Source organism: Erpetoichthys calabaricus, chromosome 15, assembly GCF_900747795.2.
Source record: "Erpetoichthys calabaricus chromosome 15, fErpCal1.3, whole genome shotgun sequence".
Taxonomy (NCBI): Eukaryota; Metazoa; Chordata; class Cladistia; order Polypteriformes; family Polypteridae; genus Erpetoichthys; species Erpetoichthys calabaricus.
In genome coordinates this window covers 73,051,067-73,076,426 of record NC_041408.2, presented here as the reverse complement: position 1 = coordinate 73,076,426, position 25,360 = coordinate 73,051,067, and the positions used below count along the sequence as shown (strand labels likewise).

The window sequence follows — 25,360 nt, the reverse complement described above, 5'->3', positions numbered from 1 at the left end:
ATAGATAATACCACTCACTAAATATAGAACTATCACGTGAGGATACAAATGTCTTCAACTGCATCAAAAACAAAGTAGAAACTAATTAACATAAATGAAACACAACAATATCTGTCCATCAGCTAAGAGTTGACAGTCAGATTGTCAAAAAGGAGTCAGATAAGCCAGCCACAGTCAGATTTCCTGGAGATCTCAGCCAACTAGTTGCCTCCCCTTTCTGACCATTCTACAGCGGAGTCAGTGCTGGACTGGCCAATCTGAAGAAAGGACCATTCTACTCCATGATTCCAGTGCTCCTTTATCTTAGATGATTTTTCCATAGGCTGGCACAAAGCTTGCCAGAAGAGCAGAGAACCAAAGTGCTCATTCCTTGGAACATCCTGACAGCTCTGATAAATAATCAGAATGCTAGAGTTTTCTTTTGGCTTCTAAAAATAAAATTGTTTTGTTGGGTTCTGAGGCTTAATTTTCTGTAACTATGTTAATGCAAAATTTAAGTTATTGCCCCTTACTACATTAACATCTGTTTCAATTTTTCCATCTATCAATCCATTTATTAACTAAACCGGATTAATCCAACTCTGGAGATGCAAATAAATACACTGTACCAACCAATACACTGATAAGCCAGAGGCATATATAAGGAACTTGGCTGTGGACTTTAGCCCTGCTTTTAATACAATCATCCCAGAGCCTCTAGTTCAACCTGCCAATAGCAGACGTTCTTCCAGAAAGGAAACAATATGTGCAGTTGCATGTCAGACCCATTAAACCTTAGTACTGGTGCACCGCAGAAATATGTCCTTTCCTCACCACTCCTCTCACTATGTACAAATGATTGTACCTCTGGTGATTCATCTGTCAAACATCTTAAATTTGCAGATGACATCACGCTAATAGGCCTCATTTCAAACAATGAGGAGTCCATATAAAGACGAGAGGTGGAAAATCTGACAGTATAGTGCAGCCATAACACTGTACTTTGGACCTTAACATTAAAAAAAACTCAGGAGATGATTACAGATTTCAGGAAACAGTCACCTGCTTACCTTTCATCTGCTATAAATGCAGCCAGTGGGATGACAGTCATTTAAGTTTCTGGGCACTGTGCTGTCATAAAAAACGTTTAGTGGGACAATAACATCACATGTATTGTTAAGAAAGCTCATCAGAGAATGAATTCCTCAGCTGACACAAAAAGAACAATCTCCCTCAAGCAATATTGGTCCATTCTACACAGCCATCATTAACCTCATTCTGACCTCATCTATAACTGTCTGGTTTTGCTCTGGTTCTGTTCAGGCTATTAGGCCAGTATGCAGTGCATCATCAGAACCTGTGAAAAAATTGTAGGCTATAACTTACCTCACATTCAAGTCCTATTCAAGCCCTTGGTAAGGAAGATCATTGTTGATATGAGTCACCCATGGCATCACCTATTCCAAAGACTTCCCTCTGGCAAATGACTTTGGGCAGTGAAAGCTAAAACAACACATCACCTAAACAGTTCTTTTAAACATGTAGTTATTCTGACTAATTGAGACAAAGCATCTACTCAGTATCTATGTACTGTATACCTGCATACCAGACTACCTAGACATTTTAATCGTACTCTTTATTTTTTGTATTGCCCTTTTGCATGCTGCCTTATATTTTATCTTATGTTTCTCTTTTCTATTCTATGTTGTCTTTGTACAAATAAAGTTCTGTCTGTGTTGCACCTATAATATCAAGACAAATTCCTAGTACACATTAGTGTACCTGACCAATAAAGTAAATTCTGATTCTGATTATTCTATAGTTATTTTAGTTATTTTAACATGTAAATGAGCAACATGAAAAAATGCTACAGTATATAAAGTAAAAAATCGTTTGATTCATCTCATCACTACAATTTTCATCGTTAGCTGTCTGAAAAATCCTTCGTGTTCACACTTGGTTATAAAACTCAATCAATTGCTTTGGAGTGGGTGTGGCAACTAAAGTGAAAGAAATGGTGTGGGGGAATGCTAAATTGTGTAGGAGTGAAAAATCTGGTCTGTTGGTAATATGCACATTTTCCACACAAAACTTATTATTTGGAGAGAATTACAATTTACCCATAGTATACAAAGATTTAATCTATTGGCTGAAGTCTTGAACTCTTTTGAAAGGTATTAGATATCATCATCTAATTTGACAATCTTTAGTGCACCATGACTAAAGGCGGCTCCTGTAAATTTATCATGGGTATAAAAGTAGTGTGGCAAAGACTAGTTAGTTTCTTGATTATCCCTCAATCAGAAGATCTGTTGTTAGAACTTGGTCATTGTCATTCTGGGACCTTACAACTTCAGGTTGTAACGATGAGGTCACTGGAGGTTCAGTGGTGGTACATGAGACAAATGGAAGCCTTTTCAGCTATGCCTTCAATTAGCTATACTGTCTCAGGCCAAATAATTATGAGCGCTCATTTTAAGATTTCATATACATAGGAGATTAGGAATAATAATTCTTTTAACATTGAAAATTATGCTATTAATCAGTGATAACTTGTTTTTGGTTCCTAACCAGTTAAAACATTTCTCATCTGCTCAGGCTGTATATCATATTTGGGTAAGACATTCCATAAAAAAAACAATTTTTCACATGTGTTTACATTTCTTAAGGTGGTGCAGATAGAGTGCTGTTTGCCTGAACCAGTTCTGTCGGTGTTAAGTCATTATATTTTTCTATCAAAAACAAAATAAAAAATTAAATTTAACATAAGAATGCAAAGAAAGAAAAAAAAGACTTAAAATAGGTTTAAAAGGTTTTTATGTAGAGCTGTCACTAGTATTTGCACTAAGTTGAGTCACACATCATCATCAGACTAACTGTAATAAAAAGAGGATCATATGAGCATGTACCTGCAAAGGAAAAACTAAATAAAGAAAACTGATGTCAAAATGATAAATAAAATACAGCAACACAGTGGGAAAATTTTGTGAAATAAATGGACAGATAAATGAAGCCACAAACACAAAATTCTAGCTGTTCAGTATTCCACTGATATGTCTTAATGTCTAAAACTAAGCACAGTACATAAAACTCACTGTTGAATTAAAATGTAGCCATTCTTAACTAAGTACACCTTTGTTTCCTTGAGCAATTGCCATGTTTTTAACTTAAGAGTTTTCTGCATTATAAATGATTTACACTAATAGTGGTTGCTCAACACCACAGATTCATGCAACAATTTCTAGCCGTGTTACTGGATCCTGACCAATCATCTGATCTACTTTAAAGTAGCTGTAATCACACTCTATGAAAAATTTACATGCACAGCACACTAATTCTATTATCCCACGGAGTAAAATATTTTAAAATGAAATACTGTATACTTCTTTTTGGCAGCCAATCAATATGAACTTCCATCGTTAACCTAGTTATAGAACAAGTGCTTACCAGGTGTGTTGAGTTCAGTCACAGACTGTCTTTTTTTCTTTTTTTGAACAAAAAAAAAAACCATTTGTAATGAGCCTCCCCTCTCTCTCTCTCCCCTCTATTTGTACAGTCAAAGCGTTTGCTTTCCTGCCTTTTTCTTTTCACAGCTGCTCTAATTCTTCATTTTTTGTCAGTACTTGCATGTTTTACACTTCCAGTTGAGTCCTCACTCGCTGTCAACTCTAGCACCCTACAGAAGGCTAGGATAGAAAATCTTTCAAAAGCCATGTAGCGTGACCCGACCCTTAGTAGTGTTCCTTGAGCAGAAAATACTTTTTTTGCATGCTTGCTTTAGCTAACTTACAAACTAGCAAAAAAAACCCTAATCTGAACTACATAGCATACATATCCACTAATATGATTTGATGAATATATTGCAGATGCCACATGGGCTGGACGGACATCCCAGCCAGGAGAGGGGATGGTTCTTTACCCAGACAGGAGAACCAAAAGGGATGAGCAGACAGCTCACTAGGAAAGAAAGATGTCACTGGAAGATTTTTATTCCACTAGCACGCTAGATAGCTGCAGCCCCGGATGTCAGTGCCCCCTAGGAAACCAGCAAGGCATGCCGGGAAATGTAGTTTGGCAGTGCAGGCCTGCTGGAGTCACTGGGGGCCACGAGAGGGTGTTGCAGGGAGACAAGCTCCCTGTTATAATGAACTTCCATGTGACCCGAAAGTGCCTCCATCGGGCAATCGCCCTGGCACCAGAAGTACTCCTGGACCTGTAATAAAAGTGACCGCACTCTCTTCTCCAGGCAAATCGGAGCTGAGAGGTAGTGGACTAACGTTTGAGTGGAGGAAGGTAGTGAGGTAGGAAGGAAGTATTGTGGAGAGAAAAACTGTTTGTGCTTGTGTAACATTTTTCAAGATATTTATAATAAAAACCTTCCATTATTTGAACCTGGGACTGTGCTTGTGTGTTTGTGTTGGGCTTGCCATCGCCCAAGTATCCATCATAATATGAATATGTACAGTATGTATGTATGTATGTATACACACACACAAACACACACGCACACTTCATCAGCAAGCTTATTGTCAGCTGTAACAACTAGTTAACAGTGTCACCGTCTTCTGGAATCGAGTTCTTCACATTGACACCACCATGCTACATACTTTTCATTAAAGAGCATACAGCACCTCCTGCACATTCATCTAGTGTTCCATCATACAAAATAAAAAAGACACGCCTCAAAACAAATGAATTATGCCGCAGCCAGCTTGACGTTACATCATGGTCACAGTAGATGCCCCCCCCATGAAGCATTGCCTATTCCCAAATTGTCATTACCATGTGATCATGACTCTTTGTAAATTGCGGTGCTCACTGTGCTGCATATTCAGCTATAACAGAGTAATTTGGCAAGGTCTAGTTTTTGTATAATTTACCTCATTTTTCTAATCTGTTGTTAGTTGACAAGGTGCTGGAATGTGACAATTTTAAGGCTTACGTTCATTGCTTTGTTGCTTATATGATAAACATTCACAAAGTTACTGATTGGAAAAAAAAAAAAAAAAAACTTCTGCCAAACTTGATAGCTTCATTCGTAAAGCTGGCAACCCTGTGTGGCTACCGATATTTGAAGGTAAATCATGTTTTAATAAAAGTACTTTTTATGTAAAAATGGGAAGTTTGTTTCACTGGCAATTTAGCCACTTTAAATCTCAATATTGCCATTTCAGTCTGTGCTTCTCATTTACTAATTGTGCCCAAATAAGTCATAAAATAAATGTATATATTGGCATTGTTTCCACACACAGAAAAGTTAGTGCAGGCCACCACTTAAACAATATTATACAAGGAAAAGAGACTCCATCACTCTTTCCCAGGCAGCATGTAATGTTTTTTGAAATTCATGTCACTAACAATGTGTGTGTCCGGACAACTATTTGGTTGCTAGGCAGATTATTGCTGTTCTCCTCTATAAGTTGGCCTCCACATTAACCAACAAGCTTACCAAGTTTTGATTTCTTCAGTGACATATGGATAAAAAAAACTAAACGAGTCTCCTAAAATATTTTAGAAGAAGAGAAAAACAACCCATCATTTGGAGACATCATATAAACAGATGGGTGGTTTTGCTTAATTAATTCATTAGCACATACAGATTTCCTTGCAATTCTGCTGTACTAATTAAAACATTAGAACAATCTAGACAAGAAAAGGCCATTCAGCCCAACAAAGCTCATCATTCCTATCCACTTAATTCTTCCAAAATAACATCCAGTCTAGTTTCAAAGGTCCCTAAAGTCCTACAGTCCTACCACACTACTTGGTAGCTTATTCCATGTCTATGGTTCTCTGTGTAAAGAAAAATTTCCTAATGTTTCTGCGAAATTTACCCAGAACAAGTTTTCAACTGTGTTCCGTGTTCTTGATTAACTCATTTTAAAATAACAGTGTTGATCCATTGTACTAATTCCGTTCATAATTTTAAACACTTCAATCACATCACCTCTTAATCATCTTGTGCTTAAACTGAAAAGGTTAGCTCTTTTCCTGATAATTCATTTCTTATAGCCCTGGAATCAACTAAGTCTCTCTTCTATGTCGTTTTTATAACCTGGAGACTAAAGCTGTACAAAGTACTCCAGGTCAGGTCTAACCAGTGCATTATAAAGTTTCAGCATAACCACCTTGGACTTGTACTCTATACATCGTATATAACCTAACATTCTGTTAGCCTTCTTAATGGCTTTTGAAAACTGCCTGGCAGTTAACAGTGTATAGTCCACTAAGACTCCTAAATCCTTCTCATAAGGTGCACTTTCAATTTTGTGTATCCAAATATAACCATTTTACTTCCTATATGTAAAACTTTACATTTACTTACATTAAATTTAATCTGCCACAAATCTGCCCAAGCCTGTGCTGTCTCACTGTAATGATTCAACAGACTCTAGATTATCTGCCAATCCTCTTAGCTTTGTATCACCTTTACACTTAACTAGCTTGTTACTTGCAGTATATTCCTATCCAGATCATTTATATATTTGAAAAACTGCAGCAGCCCTTAGCACTGACCCCTGTGGGATACCACTCCTAGCATCAGCCAATTCTGACAGGGATCCTCGCACCATAATCCTCTGCTTCCTGTTCTGAGCCAATTCATTACCCATCTACACACTACACCCTGAAATCCCACTTCATTTAGTTTTATAGACCCATAATTGTGTTGTAAGACTGCTGTAATTGTGTTGTAAGGTTGTTATTCCTCTTTCAGTTAATGGACCATCATAGGAGAAAATCCTAAATGTTTCAAACTTTACACAAAAGTAAAATTAGTCTTAAACTACAATATTCATTTTTTTCACAATGTTTACATCTGTTGCCATATGCTCTGAATATTGTGAGCTAGAGTTTTCATTTAAATCTAATCTTTCAGTTTCATGCCCAACCTCTTATGTGGCACCTTAGCAAATGCTTTCTGAAACTCAAGATAAATAATTTCATATGCTCCATTTTGATCATATCCTTTTGTTGCTTTTTCATAGAATTCCAGAATATTGGTAACATATGGCCTCCCTCTTCTGAACCCATTCTGAGTGCTTAGTAAAACTCCTGTTCTTGCCATGTTTTACTCTTTTTACTTTAATTATTCCTTCCATTAATTTACCTATGATGCACACGATGCATACTGACCTATAGTTTCCTGGATCTGCCCAGTCACGCTTTTTATATAATGGGAAAATAATTTTCCATTTTCCAGTCCTTCAGAATTTCCCCAGTGTGCAGTGAATTTCTAAAAATGGGTTTATATGTGTATTCACTGACCTCCTTAAGAATATTATCTGGTCCTTGTGATTTGTTTGATTTCAGCATATTTAATCTAAGCAGTAGTTCTCCCTCTACAATTTCCATATCACTCAGTACCTCCTAATGCAAATACCAAGCTATTTACTCATTACTGTGCAGACTCTCAAACCAAATCATTTTTTCAGCTAAATATCATGAATGACTTTTGGACAACGAAGGAATACTGAAGTCCCCACATACAACCTTCATACCTAACAGATCAGTTTGTATTTTCCAAAACAAAATTATCCATTGTAGAATCGTGACTGCACAAGCAGAAACAGGGTAATACAATGGCAATCAATCAATATCCAATTAAATATGCACTTTTAGTAATATCTTTAAACTTTTTTAACATTTTATATGAACTTATTTCAGGCATTTAAATTACATCATGGGCGGCACGGTGGCGCAGTGGGTAGCGCTGCTGCCTCGCAGTTGGGAGATCTGGGGACCTGGGTTCGCTTCCCGGGTGCTCCCTGCGTGGAGTTTGCACGTTCTCCCCGTGTCTGCGTGGGTTTCCTCCGGGCGCTCTGGTTTCCTCCCACATTCCAAAGACATGCTGGTTAGGTGGATTAGCGATTCTAAATTGGCCCTAGTGTGTGCTTGGTGTGTGGGTGTGTTTGTGTGTGTCCTGCGGTGGGTTGGCACCCTGCCCGGGATTGGTTCCTGCCTTGTGCCCTGTGTTGGCTAGGATTGGCTCCAGCAGACCCCCATGACCCTGTGTTCGGATTCAGCGGGTTGGAAAATGGATGGATGGATGGAAATTACATCATAGCTTTGTGTTCAGATATCGACACAATCAAAACTTTCTCATGGTATGTGGTTTCATCTGGCTGTTTAAAAACTTTGACTACACAATGTTAAGTAGTTGGTGGCATTTTTTTTTCATGCAACTTGATTTACAGCATACCAAATGATTTTTTTTTTCCCAACAGAATCTTTCTGTAACTTTATTTCATTTTAACTTTGTTCTTGTAACATCCATTAAACCGGTGGGGATGTATTTATTGTACATGGCATGTAATCATAACAAGAAAGAGAAAACACACTGTAGCTTATCACTACATTTTTTTATGAAACTACCTTACTTCATATAGACTTTTCCATGTTTTGGTTTCATTAAAATAACAGTTTAAAAAGTAAAACTTGGGTTTGTAAACATGCACCCCTGCAAAAAATGAATGTCTTTTGAATATGCAGCTTCACTTAAGTTATTCAGCGTCTGTAAATAATTGTAGCTACAGTTTTAATCCACAGTATATTTATTAATGTTTTTAATTGAAAATTCATTCTTTACTTATTTCATTCTATTAAATATCTGTTGATTTATTTATTTTATTAAAATAACATTTATACTTAATTTAAAAAAAATAAATTGGTACAATGTAATTTTAATGGAAATTGTCATGTAACCAAAACAGAAATATTTTCCAAGGGTGACAACTCCCTTTGTCCCTGCTTTTACATTAGGTTTCTATCTGTACTATCTATACTCTTAAACAACTTTTAAGGAAATGTTCTTTAAAGAAATCTGCCATATAAAACAATAATTGTTTGTTTGAAAAGCTCTATTTTTCAATACTACACTAAAAATAATATTTATACCATATGGACTAACTAATAACCCATCCCTAACCTTAAACACTGTTGAACATACAGCATGTTTAAGAAAACCACGTATCTAGGAAAAGAGAAAACTGGTAATTTCTTTTGACTTGTAAGTATGGTCATATATAAAGCAAAAAGCTCTTACTGTTATCGCCATCTCTGTCTGTCTACCTGCCTGTATAACCACATGGAACAATTCATCTCCCAGTGGACCGATTTTATTATAATTTGGAACTCTTAATCTTCAAAAAAATTTGCCAAAAAGTTCAATTTTCATTGTAATATTTCAAATAGAATGAACTGCACACACTTCTGAAAATTTCAAAAAAACTCTCACTGAAAAGCCTTGGCAACTTTTCAAACTCTTCAGTATTAAAAGTGGGAATCATTCTGAGTAACTTTAATTATAGATTGCTTTACTGTTTCAAATTTTCTTTGAGAGAGATTACTTCACCTTGTAAATGTTGCATATTTTAATTATTTTACTCATCCAACAGCTGGTGGCAAAACTGGGAAATGCTTGCAGAATTGTATGCACTGCAACAGTTTATGCTTGCACGAGCCCCTGTCTCAGCAGTTCACTTTGAAATCTTAGTGAGTAAATTACATGTAAAAACTGCATCTTATCTTATTTAGAAATTATTAAGAACAGAGAATTAGTTCTGTAGCCATGGCATGATGACAAGTCAAGCACACAGTGAATAAACATGTACTACATTATCTACAGATCATAATGTTTCTTTGACACAATCATTTATCAGCAAACCACAATTTCTTTTTACAGCCAACAATTTTACCTTGAGCATTCAAAAGAGATTTTAAATCTACATAAAAGGTACAGTGCTTATTAAAAAAGGTTTAAGAAATTTTAACTCTATCTAGCTGTACACACTTCACAACCAATAACTAACAACAGCAAGGCAATGCAATTTTTTTCCTTCACTTAAGTTTGACTATGCTGTTTGTTGAAGCCATTTCAGCCCCCACAAGCCTGTTTTCCTGCATTTTCAACCATGCGATATTGTAAAATGCTATTAAAAAACATGTATTTTACCTTCTATTATCACTGCTATTTTTGAACATGACTCACGGTTACAAAAATAAAATGTGACAACAAACTCTTTGATGAAGTCCCTAGAAAACATAAAAAAGCTCTAACTTTTCAAAACAGGTAAGTCTACAAACACACCTGAATGTTATGCTATAATATATATTCAGATATTGATACACTATTCTTTCAGGATCAAGTGTTATTGTGTACACATTGCAATCACTTATCCAATTAAAGTAAGTTAGCAGTTATTTTCATTTAATCATTGGCAGTAAATCTACTAAAATTTTCAGTAGGTTGATCAGAGAATTAAGCTCAGGAATGGACTACCACCTAAAAGACATTTGTATATTTTTATAACTGCTGCAACTGTTTGTCTAAGTGATAGCTAATATCAGAGATGACTCCGATCACTGAATACAAAAAAAGAGAAAAGGTAAAATACAAGTTCAATGGTTAGTAGGTTTCTTCATCTTGATGAAAGCATAATACTGTTAATTAATCTAAGAAAAACAAAAAAGTCATGCTATTTTTATTTATTGAACATGAAAAAAAATATAAAAACACTAACTATACTCTAAAGAAATGACAGTAAAGCTAAATTTATCTTACTTAGATAAAGTTTTAAAATATTTTAAAGCATGTCCAATGATTTTCTGTTTAAAACAGGAATATGTGATTAAGGTCATTTCGATTTAACACTGTTGCTTCCATTCATCCATTTCCTCCTTCCATTTCTTTCTTTATAAGGCCAAAGGGAATCAGAATGGTTTCCAACAGCATAGCACCAGTAACCAACCTCTACTGGGACACCAATCCATCCAAGAACACAGTTAAGCAAATAACCACATCCACTCAAATCAGTCCATATTTAGTCACAAGCACACCAAACTTCTAAAGTGTTTGAATAAACTGGAATATACATCATCTACCCCATCAACCTAATTTGCTTGTTTGGAATAAGAGGGGTCCTGCGGTGGGTTGGCGCACTGCCCGGGATTGGTTCCCTGCCTTGCGCCCTGTGTTGGCTGGGATTGGCTCCAGCAGACCCCCCCGTGACCCTGTGTTTGGATTCAGCGGGTTGGAAAATGGATGGACGGATGGAATGAGAGGGGAATGTTAGAGCACCCAAACAAATATGCACGCAGTTATGGGATGAATGTGCAAGCTTCACACAGACAGTGAGCAGCATGGGAATCAAGCACAGTTCCCTCAAGATACTAACCACTGCCCCACTATGTTGTCCTTTTGTTAATCTAAATATACAATTTATCTATTAAAAGTTGAATTCTTCCATTAACCAAATTCAGCATGTTTATTCTGGTTATGGTACTATTATACTATTATCAGGATGACTATTATATATTATCAGGATGACTAGGTTTATGATACAGTTGTACTGTAGTTATTTATAAACCTCTTCTGTGTTATTCAATTCTGCTTTTAAAATTCATTTTAATGCTATGCCTATGTTACATTTTAAAGCCGTATCAAAATAATTTTTGGTTTTTCTTCTTATACTTAAATTAATAATATAGGTTAAAAGGATTTCCAAAAAAGGCATGTTGATATGCATTTGTATATCAATCCATTCATAAAAACTAAACCCTTCAAAGTTATATACAGTAAAGTAGGAAGTACTACCTGTCATGAATTTGTACAGTATGTACAATGTATTTCAAATATATAAAATGTTTATATTCTAGTATCAAAAAAATTTCCATCCAGTCATATATTGACTTTACAGTATTAAATAAAAAGGATACTTAATGTATAACTCAGTATGGTATAAAACAACATACCAATTTTTCAAGAAAACTAAGTGACAATATTAAAGTCAACTACATGAAAAACTGAGTGATATTTATGAAAATTTTAAAATAGCAAAAAATAATGTAAAATATAAGGCATAAATGTCCATGTGTATGTAATGATGAATATCCTTACATCTTCTTTGCCTATTATTTTTAAGTATTAGGGTGCATGAAGCCAGGACTGTTCCTGGAAGAAATGAATGGACGGAAAGCCGTTAGCTATGATTTACAGATTTCCACATGAGTCTTTCAACTTCAACAGTATGACCTTAGAGAAGTGTACTATTTTGTAATGCACTTGTCTGGTTTGTTATCTTTACACTAAATGAGTGTAATCAGTATTAGCAGTCCAAGATTGGATGTCAGCTCATTAAAAGCTACTCTCGTGATGTACTGTAAGGGAAGTCAATCACTAGCTCAGGGTAGTCAGTCAACCTGACAACCTGTTCTGTGGAGGAAGCTCACCAAGAAGCACTACCACTATGAGATGAACCAGAATCCGAGAGCTCTGCGACCTCCATGTGCTATGACCCTCCATGATGTCAAAAATTTACTCAAATCGAGACAAAACAAATACTTCACCCATAAAACAATGAACTTTAATTAGAAATAGTGCTTCTTAGTTTCAATAACAACACTCGGTGCTAAGGATAGTGCTGCACTTCCATTAAATAGAAAACATTTTAATAATGATTTATTTTTATAAAGTGTAAGTTAACAATTATAGACAAATTTTCACCATTATTATTTCAGTCTTCATTTTAAAATTAGGAATGCTAACATTTAAAGCTGCTAAAGTATGTTGTCCTTTACATGAGTAACTGTTTTACTGCCCTTTTTGAAACTACAAAGTGGTGTGGTTTCCATATATCAAGGGTGATGAGATCAATTCCTCACCTAGTCTGTGTGGAATGTACATATACATTCTATGTCAGTGTGGCTCTTTTCCTCATAGTCTGATTTCCTCCCATTTTAGATGTATCAAGCAACTCCTATTTATGGTCAAAGCACTAGATTACTTTTATTACTCTTAAATGTTAAGTGGCCACTTTATAATGCATGATCCAGCCCTTGCCATCTTGCCCAACCAGGTAAGTCAGGTCAGAGTCTCTTGAACATGGTATAGTATAGGTCTATCTTATATCCATCTTTGCTTAAAATTGAATACACATAATAGTAAACAATTTTACTTTAAACTCCTGATTACATGTTTTTAAATTTGCTCATGTAGCTACAGTGTAATGACACAACACTAACAAGATGAGTACAGAAATGATTGTTAATCAAGGTAGATGATTTTCTGATTAGGACATATGAAGAAATTATGATTGAGGCATTTATAACATGGACAAGTTTTGTTTGTCACTGGAGAAACAGCATGTAAAGTGCACTAAGATTAAGAACAGAAGAATTGTAACATTGAATAATTCACATCCAAAAAAATAAACATCAAACAAAGGCAAGCAATCCATTATATGGGCAATCTTCAGGGCCAAAAAAGTAGAACTCTGAGAGCAAAGACGTGTTTTCGCAAAACATTTTTACTTGATTATTGGATCCCAGAAGCACTCATTTGACTCAACATTTTGGTAGGACAACAGAATGAAGCAATTCTGCCTATATATCAAAACAGACAATTCTACCATTACTAAGATGTGTCTAATAAAATAATGTCATCACATCAAAAAACAACGTAATTTACATCTCTTTCTTGCTGAACCTTTGTATTTTCAGAGATGGAGAATAATTTTATTGATTATCTTCCATTCATACAAACACACATAACATACATGTGACAAAGCACTCCATCAATAAATTCAAATAAAATATTACTATACATGAATCAATATTATAATGAATAACAGTATAAAACAAGTTTGTTGTTTCCTATTCTGCAAACATGCCTGTATTCTGAAAACATGTCAGTAGGTTGGTAGATTTATATATGTTAAGATGTACACAGAAAATTTGCCTCAAAAGAAAAATTTTCTTTTTCCTATAGCACTAGTGATTTTTCACATCTCCTGGAACAAGAGGTACTATGTAAGATAATATTGAGAAGTCCTGCATGTACAGTGGATATTATTTTTAAAAATACCTACGACAAATAAATAAATAAAATGTATCAATAAAAAGCAATTATGTATTAAGTTATGGCAGCCATATCCAAGAAACGTATTGAAAAAGTACTGGCCAAACGCAAGTATCACAATTGCTAACCACACCCCACATGCTGGAAAGGGAACATGGAATCCACTCAGTAGAAAATATCAGCTGTGTGTGGGATGTAAGAACTGTAGATGAGAATATCCTCAATCCTTGCCTTCTGAATGGCGAAACTGCCACTTAGCTATTTAGCTGGTGTGGTGATTCAGTGATTTCTTACACATTTATGATTTGCATCCTCGCAAATAACATGCATCAGGCAGCGCCGTTACAAACTGTTCTGAATTCAACACAGAAAACGTTTCCGTAGGAGACGCGATTCGTATGGGGAGGAGGTAGAGTGTGTGTGTGTGTGTGTGTGTGTGTGTGTGTGGAGGGGGGGGGGAACTAAACATCCTTATCTAAAGCAATAACTTTAAAAGCAAAAATCAATAAAATTACACCGGCCTTGACTTTAAAAGAAAAGGTTTCCTCTTGGTAATGTCCAGTTTAAGCATGTAGGACCCCATCCCCCACGACTGAAAGAGCACCTGTAGGAAAGCTTCTTAGTACATCGATCGTAAATTTAGCATAAAAATAAGAAATGCTACTATTAGTAAACACTAATATTTAGTAAATAACAGCTTACACTCCCTATAAAGCAGTGCAACGGAGAAAACGGGCGACTTGAAACCAGAATTCACGCAAGTACAAAATGCCCCAAGAAACAGTCTTTACCTAAATTCACTCATACCTTGAGAAATGAATATCAAAGATTCTGCAACTGCACTTACAGTGGAAATGGTAACAGCAAAACTGATTATACATTCTGTTCATCGGACTGTGTCATCCATAAATGCATCGCCTATATTTTATACACATAAAATACACAGGGGAAGCATATTTGCGCAATAAACATGCTGATCAGCACACACTTATCCACGTAGATCTCCAGAAAAGACACACACACACCAAGAAGACAGCTGACGGACAGGGGATGCTGCCTTTCTGACTCCACTTGTAGTAATTACCGTAGGACATGAATGGATGCTCTAACAGAATAAATGTACCAGACGTATGCACTTACTTTAACATGGCTTCTTCTTTTTCCTCTTCTTCCTTCTGTCTAACCATCACAGCCATTATAATTTTTCTTTCTTCCTCCGTCAGATGGCTCAGGTCTGGTAAATCTTGCATCGAAGGAGGCGCGGTAGGTGGGCGAGGGCCGCGGGGCCCCAGAGAAGCAGACATGTTCTCCCCTCCTTAGCTTGCCTTTTTGTTGTTGCTGCTAGTGCAAAAAATAAAAATAAAAAAACAAAACTAAAAAAATAAAACACCTCACTCGAGTCTACTTTTACATTACAACGTTGTCCGCGGACAGAGCAGCAGCTCTCGGAAATAGTGCAAGGCTGTCATGGTGGCGTGCGCCAGCGTTGTGCTTTTGTTTGAAGTCGGCGTCCCTGTTTCTCCCCAATTATTGGCAGCCCATGTTAACGGGGAAATGATGTAGAGTAAATGAGCGACGCCTGGGTTTGGCTGCTGTGCAGTGCCTCCGCCGCTAGGTTCACGTTTGTGGGATTGGTGTCGGTTATAGGCGGAGTCCGGGCTGCGCTGTGCTCTTTGCTACCCCTGCTGCTGCTAAGGCTGCTGATGCTGCTGTCAGGGAGATGGAACACAGTCAATGGGACCGCAACCCCCCGAGTGCGCTCCTCTCCCCGTGGCGGACACGCGCGCACACACATTTCAGAATGGGGCTTGCGCACCGCCTATTCGTTGCCTTACCATCCGCCCATCACCACCGCCACCACAACCTCGCTGCCACTACTACACACACACACACACACACACACACACACTCAGAGTTACAAATCGTGTCCCTCTGGCTTCGCGCACGCGCGCCGAAATCCCGTCGGCTGCCCTACGCCCATGCACGCTCCACCTGCAGTGATTTAGGATGCGAGGGAGGCTACAGAGAGACGCCCGTTCGGTGAGATGGCAGGCGACTTAAAAGATGCTGTTGATCCAGAGAATACGACCCCGATATCGAGCACCTGTATTAAAAATCAAGGCAACTACACGATCAAGCCCCTTTTTTTCACACAATCCAAACATGTAAAGTTGAATCCCATTATTCTATAAGTAAATCCGGCAAAATTTGAGGGTACCTAACTTATCGAACCATATAGTTCGTTCATGGGCTGTTGAGGAAGCTGTAAAGGGGACATAAAAGTTTACATTATTATTATTATTATTATTATTATTATTATTACTTTTATTATAATTATTATTATTGAGTATTATTGAATAAGATTTTTTATTATCAGATGCAATTTCTCGAGACTCATCCACCCCAAACGGGTTGTTTGTCCACTCCATCAAAAAACGGTATGGAATGGTCCATACAATATTTCCAGTACTTCCATATGAATTATTCTTTACTGATACCGCCAGAAGACTCTAAATGTAAGATTCTGCAATACAATACAACAAATTGTACTATACAATAATACAGAATCAAATACATTCACTTATACATTGTTTATTATGTACATACATAAAAACAGACTAAAATGAACAGGATTTTGAATCAAATGAACAACTTCAATAATATTTAATTTGATACTAAACACATTGGGTCAAATGAAGTAAGCGAGCTGCATTGACAGACAAATGGGTACAGAGGTCACTTAATGCCCATGTTCACGTTGACCTTTACAGATCTATTATTTTGTGTGTTTGTGTGTGTGTTCATGTCTTTCTCTTTATTTTTCCAGCATATTTTCTGGCTGGTTTCTTCTTTGTGTGTGTGTGTGTGTGTGTGCACCTGTGTATGTCTCCATACATGTGTACGTGCATATTTAAATAAATTGTAGTACAAGTTTCTTTTTTTTTTTAATTTCTATCTGTGGCCTCCTTAATCAAAGGTACAAGAAACCCCCACATAGGCTATACTATTCAATTTGTCTTAATTTCTAGCGATGCAAGATGTCAAGCTTTTTAGGGTTCCCCCCCATTTTGGATCCTTTAGATAAGAAAAAAAATAATTTTAGGCCATTTTTGGACCATATTTTCTCCACGAAATTTTACACCCTTATGATTAAGAGTAAACCATTAGTTTTCCTCAGCAAAAAATAATTAGAAAGACTTGAAGCTGTGCATGAAACATCAACCGACCCCAAGGGTTCACCCCTAATGCGATGTGATGGCTCAAAGTTTACTTTAAAAAATAGGCATCTCTAAGGCATGTTGAGTGCTGTTTTATGCTATTTTGGGGTTGCTAATAATGAATATGATATTTTTGTTATTTGATTCTTTACCTGTGGTCCTTGCCCTGTAAGAACCTCATCTCGAAGGGTAAAAATGAGAATTTTAAAACATAAGTATACTGTATCATTTCAGACTGTTTCAATGTCAGTATTTATGAATATATTATTCTTGACTTTTGATCCTTTACTAGGTATCTAGCCCCTATTTGATGCAACTGTTCTTATTTATTATGTACATTAACCTAATGACATCATTACATTTTTTATGAACTCCCCAAATTAGGCAGCATATGGTAATTTTGACTTTTTATCTCAAAAATAGCTTGTGCAAAATTTTTGCAAATCAATAGGCATAGTCCCAAGATGAAACAGAACAGACTGCAAAAATCTTGATTAAATTAAACAGTTTTTACAGCAGTTAACGTTGGACAAAGGTCAAACAGTTTTTGAAGGATATGGAAATACAGTAAGTACTGGACTGAAGTGAACCAAGAACAGTAGACCTTAAGCCTGAAGCAAGGCAAACATGATGCAGCGTGTCTGAACAACATAGGGCAATTTTTTTGGGAAGTTATCATCATGCATATGTCTCAGCATTCAGGGCAGATATCTTAGCAACCACTTGTTTTAATTATTTTTTTCTTTTCTGGATTGTAGTCATCCAGGAACTCCACACAATGCAAACAATGCACAATGTTCCAATGAAAGCTGTAATTTTAAAAGTAAAAATCAACTTATATTTTCCACCAACATACAGAAATGAACATACAGACACCACGGTAAAAACAACTTTTCTCTATGTTTTGAACATTGCAGATTCAGAATCTGAACTTAACTTAAAAGCAGATGATTGACCTCATCACCAAACTTACATTTACATTCAACTGATTTTGACAGTTGGTTGCCCATTTTACATATTCAAATGCCACCCAAAGTTGACATCCAAATACAATGGTAAAAACAATTTCTAATAAGGAAGGTCATAATCTAGCAGAAGGTCCACAAATACTCAAACAACAACCTTTTGCAACAAGGGTAGTTAGAATGGCATTTCTGAAGGGACAATGTGGCAGATCTGGAAGAAGATTCATTAATTATTTATAACTGTAATTTTCTGTATATTGTGCTTTTCTAGCTACTCAAAGTGCATTACAAAGATAATGGGGGGCCACTTTAACCACCACCAATGTGCAACATTCACCTTGATGATGTGACTACAGACATCATTGCAGCAGTATGTTCACCACACCTTAGCTACTAGGTTGGGAAGCAGTGAAAGACATAGCTGGTTAGAGACAGGGGATGATTGGGGGCCAGAATAGACAAGTCCATGGTGTATAATTAAGCTGGGACAGCAGGAAACATCCTACTATTTTTGAAAGATGGCCAGGTATCTTTTATGACCATGAAGAGTCAGGGCCTTGGTTTTACCTTTCACCCTAGGATGGTACCAATTTTAACAACACTGTACTAGGTCTTTAGGATCCCTACACAGACCACAGGGTAATCACTCCCTGCGGGCCTCAACAACACCTCTTTGAGCAGCAATCCAAGCTTTCCTGGTTGGTCTCTCATCCAAGTACTGACAGGGTTCAACAGATAGAGGGCACGAGCAGAAGACCACACCAGGTACCACTCTTGTCAGGTAAGAACTGGCAGATGAGCCTACGATGGGTACATGATCACCAAAGCTGAATGAATTAGGACTGGAAAAATGTCTGATCTGAAGAATCTCAGTCTGTACTGAGACATGTAGTGGTAGCATTAGTAGTAATAACAGTAGTAGGTTGAAACACACAAAGAGAAAAGTGAGGTTTTTACTTGAATGTCAAATCAACATGCAATATGTCTCCACTAGAGAATAGGTTTTAAAATTTATTATGAACAATGGAATCCACGGATCTGTCATATCTTGTGCCAATGATAAAGGGTGGTAGTACGGTAATAGTGTTGGAAAAAGTGTTTAAAGTGAATATACATAATTGCTTGTACAGTATGATTAAAAGCAGGGAGACAGAGCATCAACCCTTACTATACCTTAACATTCGATTGAATTTTCTCTTGGATATGCATGACTTGAGCCAGTATGCTCAAAAGCACTGCCAGAAGGCATCAAATACTTACTATATAGTCACACATACAAGCTTTAGGAGCTTGCCAGTGACTGTGAGTAGGTAAAAATAAGGGCTAAAACTTTGTAACACAACTGGAAAGTACAAAAGCACTGGACACCTGATGTCACTTCCAGCCACCCACCTTACAGTTTGTTCACTATTTAAGAGTGCTAATAGCTGAAAGTTGGCATTCATTCAGGACCCTATCCCCAACAAGAGAAGACCTCTCATGGAGAGATCCAACAGCTTGATAGTACAATCCCATTATAGACTATTTACATTGGATCTACTGTACAGTATTTTGCTTTTATCCTATTTGAATTTTTATTTGGGCTAACAACTCCCATTAAATGGGGTCTGCCAGTATGGAACCCCAAAACGTTTGACATGTCCCATTCCTGTTTTAACAGTACTGTATGTATTTAGTATAAGTGTATGTATGTATGCATTTGTACATACTGCCTGTGTTTTTCTTTTCAATATTGTGTTTTTTATGCTTTGTTTAAATTATACAGCAACTGTGTGTGTATGTGAGCATGAAAGTAGTTGTGTGTGGGGTGGTTGGGGGGGGGGGGGGGGTGTGTATGTCTTTTTTTACTACAGAAAAGTTAAAGTACAATGCCTTTTCCCAGATTTTCACCCTTGAAATTAATTTAATTAATTTCATTGCTCAAAATCCAGGAAAATGCACTGTCCTGCATGTTAGCAAAGTGATTTGCCACACATAATTATTGTCTGAGACAAAAGTATTTCTTTTTGAATTTTAGCATTATTATTATTTTTTTATCAAAACTATGCCTCCTAAGAAAAAGGTTTCAGTTGGCAAACTGTCTTCTAGTGCCAGAAGTTAGATAGTTAACTTACCTTGGCAATGCTGGGCCCTGCCGCTAAGTATCTATAAATGCAAAAGTAAAGCTTCCTGAGGCTTAGACTATTAATGGAAAAAGAATAGTAATTACAATGAAATAAAAATTGTTGTTCTGTTTTTCATTTACAGTTGTGTGCATTTGTGCCTACTTTTTCAGCTTTTTATGGATATTATTAGCAAGCCATAGTGCTGTCCCCACCAACTCCTTGCATTTATAATCTTTAAAATTATTTGCTTTCTTCTTTTTTCAGACATTTTAAGTTGTATCTATATTAATACAATCTAACTGTAACACCTGAAGTTGGCAGATAATGAAAACACTCTGTGGTTTGCCCATTGTACTTAAGTTTTTAATAATGTTATAAATTAGCCTCTGCGGTGGGTTGGCACCCTGCCCGGGATTGGTTCCTGCCTTGTGCCCTGTGTTGGCTGGGATTGGCTCCAGCAGACCTCCGTGACCCTGTGTTCGGATTCAGCAGGTTGGAAAATGGATGGATGAATGGATAAATTAGCCTATAGATTTTTTATATTATTTCCCAATAGACAGTTGCTTTGCATATCTGTAGATGCTGCTGTATAAGTCTTTATGCTGCTATATTAATGCAAGTACTTTATTTGCAGGGACGGATAACATTAGTAACTATCAAGTTGGCAGGTGCAAAGAATTAAAATGGTGAACAAGACATAATACACAAATCACATGTAAACAATGCATAAAAGCACATGACAGCTAATCCCAGCAAATATTTTTCCATTTGGAGATAGCAATTACCTTCTACATGCATAGTTTTGGAAACCGTTAGGTCATGTTAGTGTGTACAAGAATCCCAAAAGTGGTATAAATATAAATTGGCTGAAAAGATTTACAAAATCATGTATTGAATATCTGATAAGAGGGAGTGTGTGTGTTTAGAGATAAAAGACATAGTAAAGGAAGAAGATAAGGTGAATGTCTTTACAGTAGATGTGTTATACTGGACGGTCCTGTTGTTAAGTTGTTGCAGGTTAATGGAAAAGTGACAAATACAGCATGAAATGTGACCCTGTGTTAGGATATAGTGGGATGGATAATGACTGACTGACTGACATTTCTGACGATTACTTCATCAGTACATTTAAACATTCTGAAAACTTATGTTTCAGAGCCTTGAATGGAACTAGATGCAGTATTATTATTATTATGTGGATATAATTTATTCCACAGAATACAGCAATGACTCATCCTATGCTTTGAACATATTGAATACTATTATTCAAAACCAAAACAGCCACAGAGGTTTCCCATGGTGTTCAAAAGATATGTAAGGAGAACTAATTTCCAAGAAAAATTCCAGATGTACCATAATTCCAGAAGTACCAAAACTGAAAATTTTTAAAAAGATATTGGCAAAGCCAATATGCCCACCCCACCCCAGCCCCATTAAAAAGCTAATGAAATACACAGAAGATGGAATCAACATTAAATTTAATGGTTAGAAATCTACAGGATATAAACCTGGATATTAATGGCTTATACCATTTATTTCCTTTTTTATTTTTAAATATGGCAGAAACAAACAGATTCTAATCAAAGTACCTCGATTTAGGCAAAGATGTAAAAGTTGAGTGTTGACGTTCAAGCTGGGTTTTACTCTAATTATTCTTTCATTACAAACAGCAGAGTGCAAAATTCTATTTGTTGACCTGCTGCAAAACACTAGGAAGATGATTGTGCATGCAGTATTTGACAATGCCATTGATATACTGTAAATACGTTACATATCACCTCGAGTTCTGCACAATTTTAGACAAATTTAATGGTCCCTACATTGGTGATGACAAATTCAAGGTCCAGTTAGTAGATATTAAGAGACCATTTAAGTAAAATAATAGTAAAACCAAGCACAACCATAGGAAAGCACAATGGGATACACTTTTCAACAAAAAATGAAAGCAATTGGTAAAAGTATTGAAAAGCAATATACAATTCCGCTGCAGCTCTAATAATCATATCATGTCCTAAAATTAATAAGTTTTAGCCTTGTTTTAAATGCAAGGACTGAAAGGACCACTACTTCAGGCTCTTGTGGATGGACAGGTAAAGACTCTATTTTACAGTACTGGTTAACTCATCAAGGATATTTTAATCAGGCCACCAATCTTGAGAACAAAATGTTTAAAGTGGAGTATGCGCATTAATAAGCTGTGCATGATGCTATCTCAATGATATGTCTGATGAAGGATCTTAGCATCAGATCTAAATTTAATAAGAAGTCATTGTAGTGATTTAAAAGTTGGAGTTACTACTCAGTTCTACTTCTTACTTTAATGCTCCTTTGTTTAATGAACCACCTAGAAACTGATCCTGATAGTCCAAACACATTTTGTGTGTTTATTAGAATACTGTGTCAGTAGTGTCAATGGCTATGCTTAAATTTAAATGCTTGATGACTGTAGCCTTTTCTGCCCTGGAAGATAACAGAATATCATTCACAACATGAATTCATGCTGCTTTCTGTGTAGTAATCAAAACAAAAGCCAGACCAAATCTTCTATGTAAACATTAAAGTGTTTAAGATAAAATTTAAGATGCAAAACTTTAATTTTCAAATAAAATATTGCAAAACAAAAAGAGACATTTAAAATTGCTCTCTTATTCCTAAGAACAAGCAGAGTTGATCTGATTTTTATAATAAAGGACTTCAAAATAAACTGAATACAGTATGGTCTATGCAATGACTGCAAGTGAGGTATTGAACAGAAAGTCTGTCTAATAGACAGGTACTAGGTTTCATTTTAAAAATCAGTTGGAAAATTTCCAAATCTATTCCTGTTCCTTTTTCTTAAAGTCATGGGAGGAAATGGGGATGGGTTGCAGAAAAACCATAAAAAATATCTACATTTCATTACATTAATGCATCCATATTGCTTCATATTTACACCACATCCTGTATTATGTGGGATGAGTGGAACTCGTTCATTATTGGATTAGTGAATTCTCACACTCTACGTTTAACACATATGAAAGGATGCACGTACATAGGCCCTACCACATAGGCATCGTTTATAGGTGATGCCTACACTGTCCATCACTCTTCAGTACTCCACATAGAGACTAACTCACTTCAGCATGAACAACATATGGGGTCCCTGCATATAGCCCAAATCTAAATACTGCTTTGGTCTCCAAAAATACATATGAACGTTGATATACCCTTTTGTTATACGCCACTTACCAGCCATCAATATTTTACTTCTGTTACACTGTTCTTCTATTAGAAATGTCTTTCCTCAGGCTGATAACCATGTAGGAAAAAAATTGCGTCAGTCTCCCCTACACCATGTGCCCTGTATTTACTTCATTAGTTCAATCACTCTAAATAGTAAAGATGACGTATAGAAATGAATAAGCAACATTGTATTTATTAAAATAAAATAATACTAGTAGAAGAAAATATAATAGAAAATATAAATAGATAGCAAAATCTAGATGAAGTCTTAGAAAGTTTATTGAAGAATAGTAGCAATGTCAAAAGAGGATGTGGTCCTGGGCAGGTTTTAGGTTCAGAAGTTGGACTGATACCTGAATTGCGTTCGTTGACATCATCCAGATAGAATGGTATCACTTTTTCTGACTTATCTCTGTCTTTGATTTCACTATCTGGTCATTCAGGGCTTCATGGGCTTTTATTTATGTCAAAAATTCATTTGAGGCTCTGAAACCTATGATATTACACACATATGATTGGCTAGCTATCCTGGTGATGGCCGGTTCTGCCTAAAAACTTTCAACCTCTTCCTTTTTATCTGTGCAAACTCTTGATGTTTCCAGTCCTTTTACTATTTAGTTGTAAATTGTCTAATCATTTTAATCTAAAAGTACCATAAATTACTTATATAACACGAAAGAAAGAATGCATAGATGCAATTAGATAAACAAGAAACAAAAATTTGTCACAACCAAAAGAATGCAGATATAGTCAGCTAAATTATTTTCAAAAGTCCTTCTAAAGTTCATTGTAGTCCATTTGAAAAAAACACTTGTAATGAGGTAGGCTGCAGTTTGTTTTTAGTATAGTTTATAATATAATGTCAATAGTTTCAAAATTATGATTTTATCTGTCCAGCACACATCCCAGGTCAAATATTATACATTGTTTGTATGTAAAGTTACAATATGAAGTAAATTTCATTTACATTAACACATTTAAAACTTCAAAATTTAAAGAAAGTACACATGTATGTTAACAATAATTAAATGACAGAAAACACTGCATTTTTTTTAGTTTTTCTACTTATTGTAATTGTAGCAAAATGAGTACTTCTTATTGTTTAGGAAGGTACAGAATATACGCATGCTGTAACATTTGAGTGCGTTTAGGGATTTTATATATGTTTATTAAATATTTTGTTATAGGATTGTTTGTGAGATTTGTGAAACAACATTGTTTAGATTGTCACGCCACTTATACTGATTACAGAGGCTTTGTTTGCAGCTGGAGCAAGTATTGGACATGTAAAAGAGGGAACTGTCTAATACAAAATATACTATTTAAGCTGAATTCACTTCACTCAAGCTAAATTTGAAACCGTAATCTAATGTATCCCTGCAGTTTTAAGGATAGGTGAAATACAAAAGGGAGTTGCCTAGGGTTAGATGCATTTAATTATATTCAAAGTTATTTACATATTTACATATGATATGGCCCTAAAATATTAGAGGAGAGATCCCCTTTTGTATGAAATTTATTTTAGTAACAGTACATATGTTAGGGTGGGTGATATCCCCCTAGCCTCCCCATTAACTCCTCCTGTGGTTTAGGTGGCATGTGAGGGTTTACATGTTGTGATTTGGTGCTAGTGCATTTGGAAGCTGACTGATCAATTAACAATCTTATTATTACTAAATAAATTCATAAATGTTTTCTATTAATATTAGGTGGAATTATGTGAGACATTTTGCACTTTGTAGGTTTGAAGTCTTTAGAATGTAAAGAAATCCTGAAATAATGATCTGATATTATTTATATAAAAGGAAAGGTAAATATATTTCCAATAATAATATTATAAGGGTTAATTAAATGTAAAGTTTAATTAGGAGAGTGTGCAGGGCATTTCACAATTTGAAGGAACTGTAGTAAATCAATTAAGGATAGAATAAGTCTCCCAGCAAGATTAGTTCATTACAGTTCATCAAAATTGACAGCTAATTCAGATAAAAGGTTGCTTAACTAAAAAGATGGAAT

The 25,360-nt window shown here is 35.9% G+C and overlaps 1 protein-coding gene across 36 annotated transcripts in view; it reads right to left on the bottom strand.

Annotated features, from left to right (window-relative positions):
* Positions 1 to 15,742, bottom strand: part of rims1b (regulating synaptic membrane exocytosis 1b) — a 459,598-nt gene extending 443,856 nt beyond the window's left edge. For 10 of the 36 annotated variants that reach the window (XM_051919573.1, XM_051919572.1, XM_051919574.1 and 7 more), the window contains exon 1: positions 14,975 to 15,622. In XM_051919573.1, coding sequence (XP_051775533.1) covers positions 14,975 to 15,138 — 164 coding nt within the window. In that variant the 5' untranslated portion in view covers positions 15,139 to 15,622. Of the gene's footprint in view, positions 1 to 14,974; positions 15,625 to 15,669 lie in introns of those variants that run through there. The other 26 variants (XM_051919570.1, XM_051919567.1, XM_051919571.1 and 23 more) reach the window with 6 other exon arrangements.
* Positions 15,743 to 25,360: the final 9,618 nt, after the last annotated feature.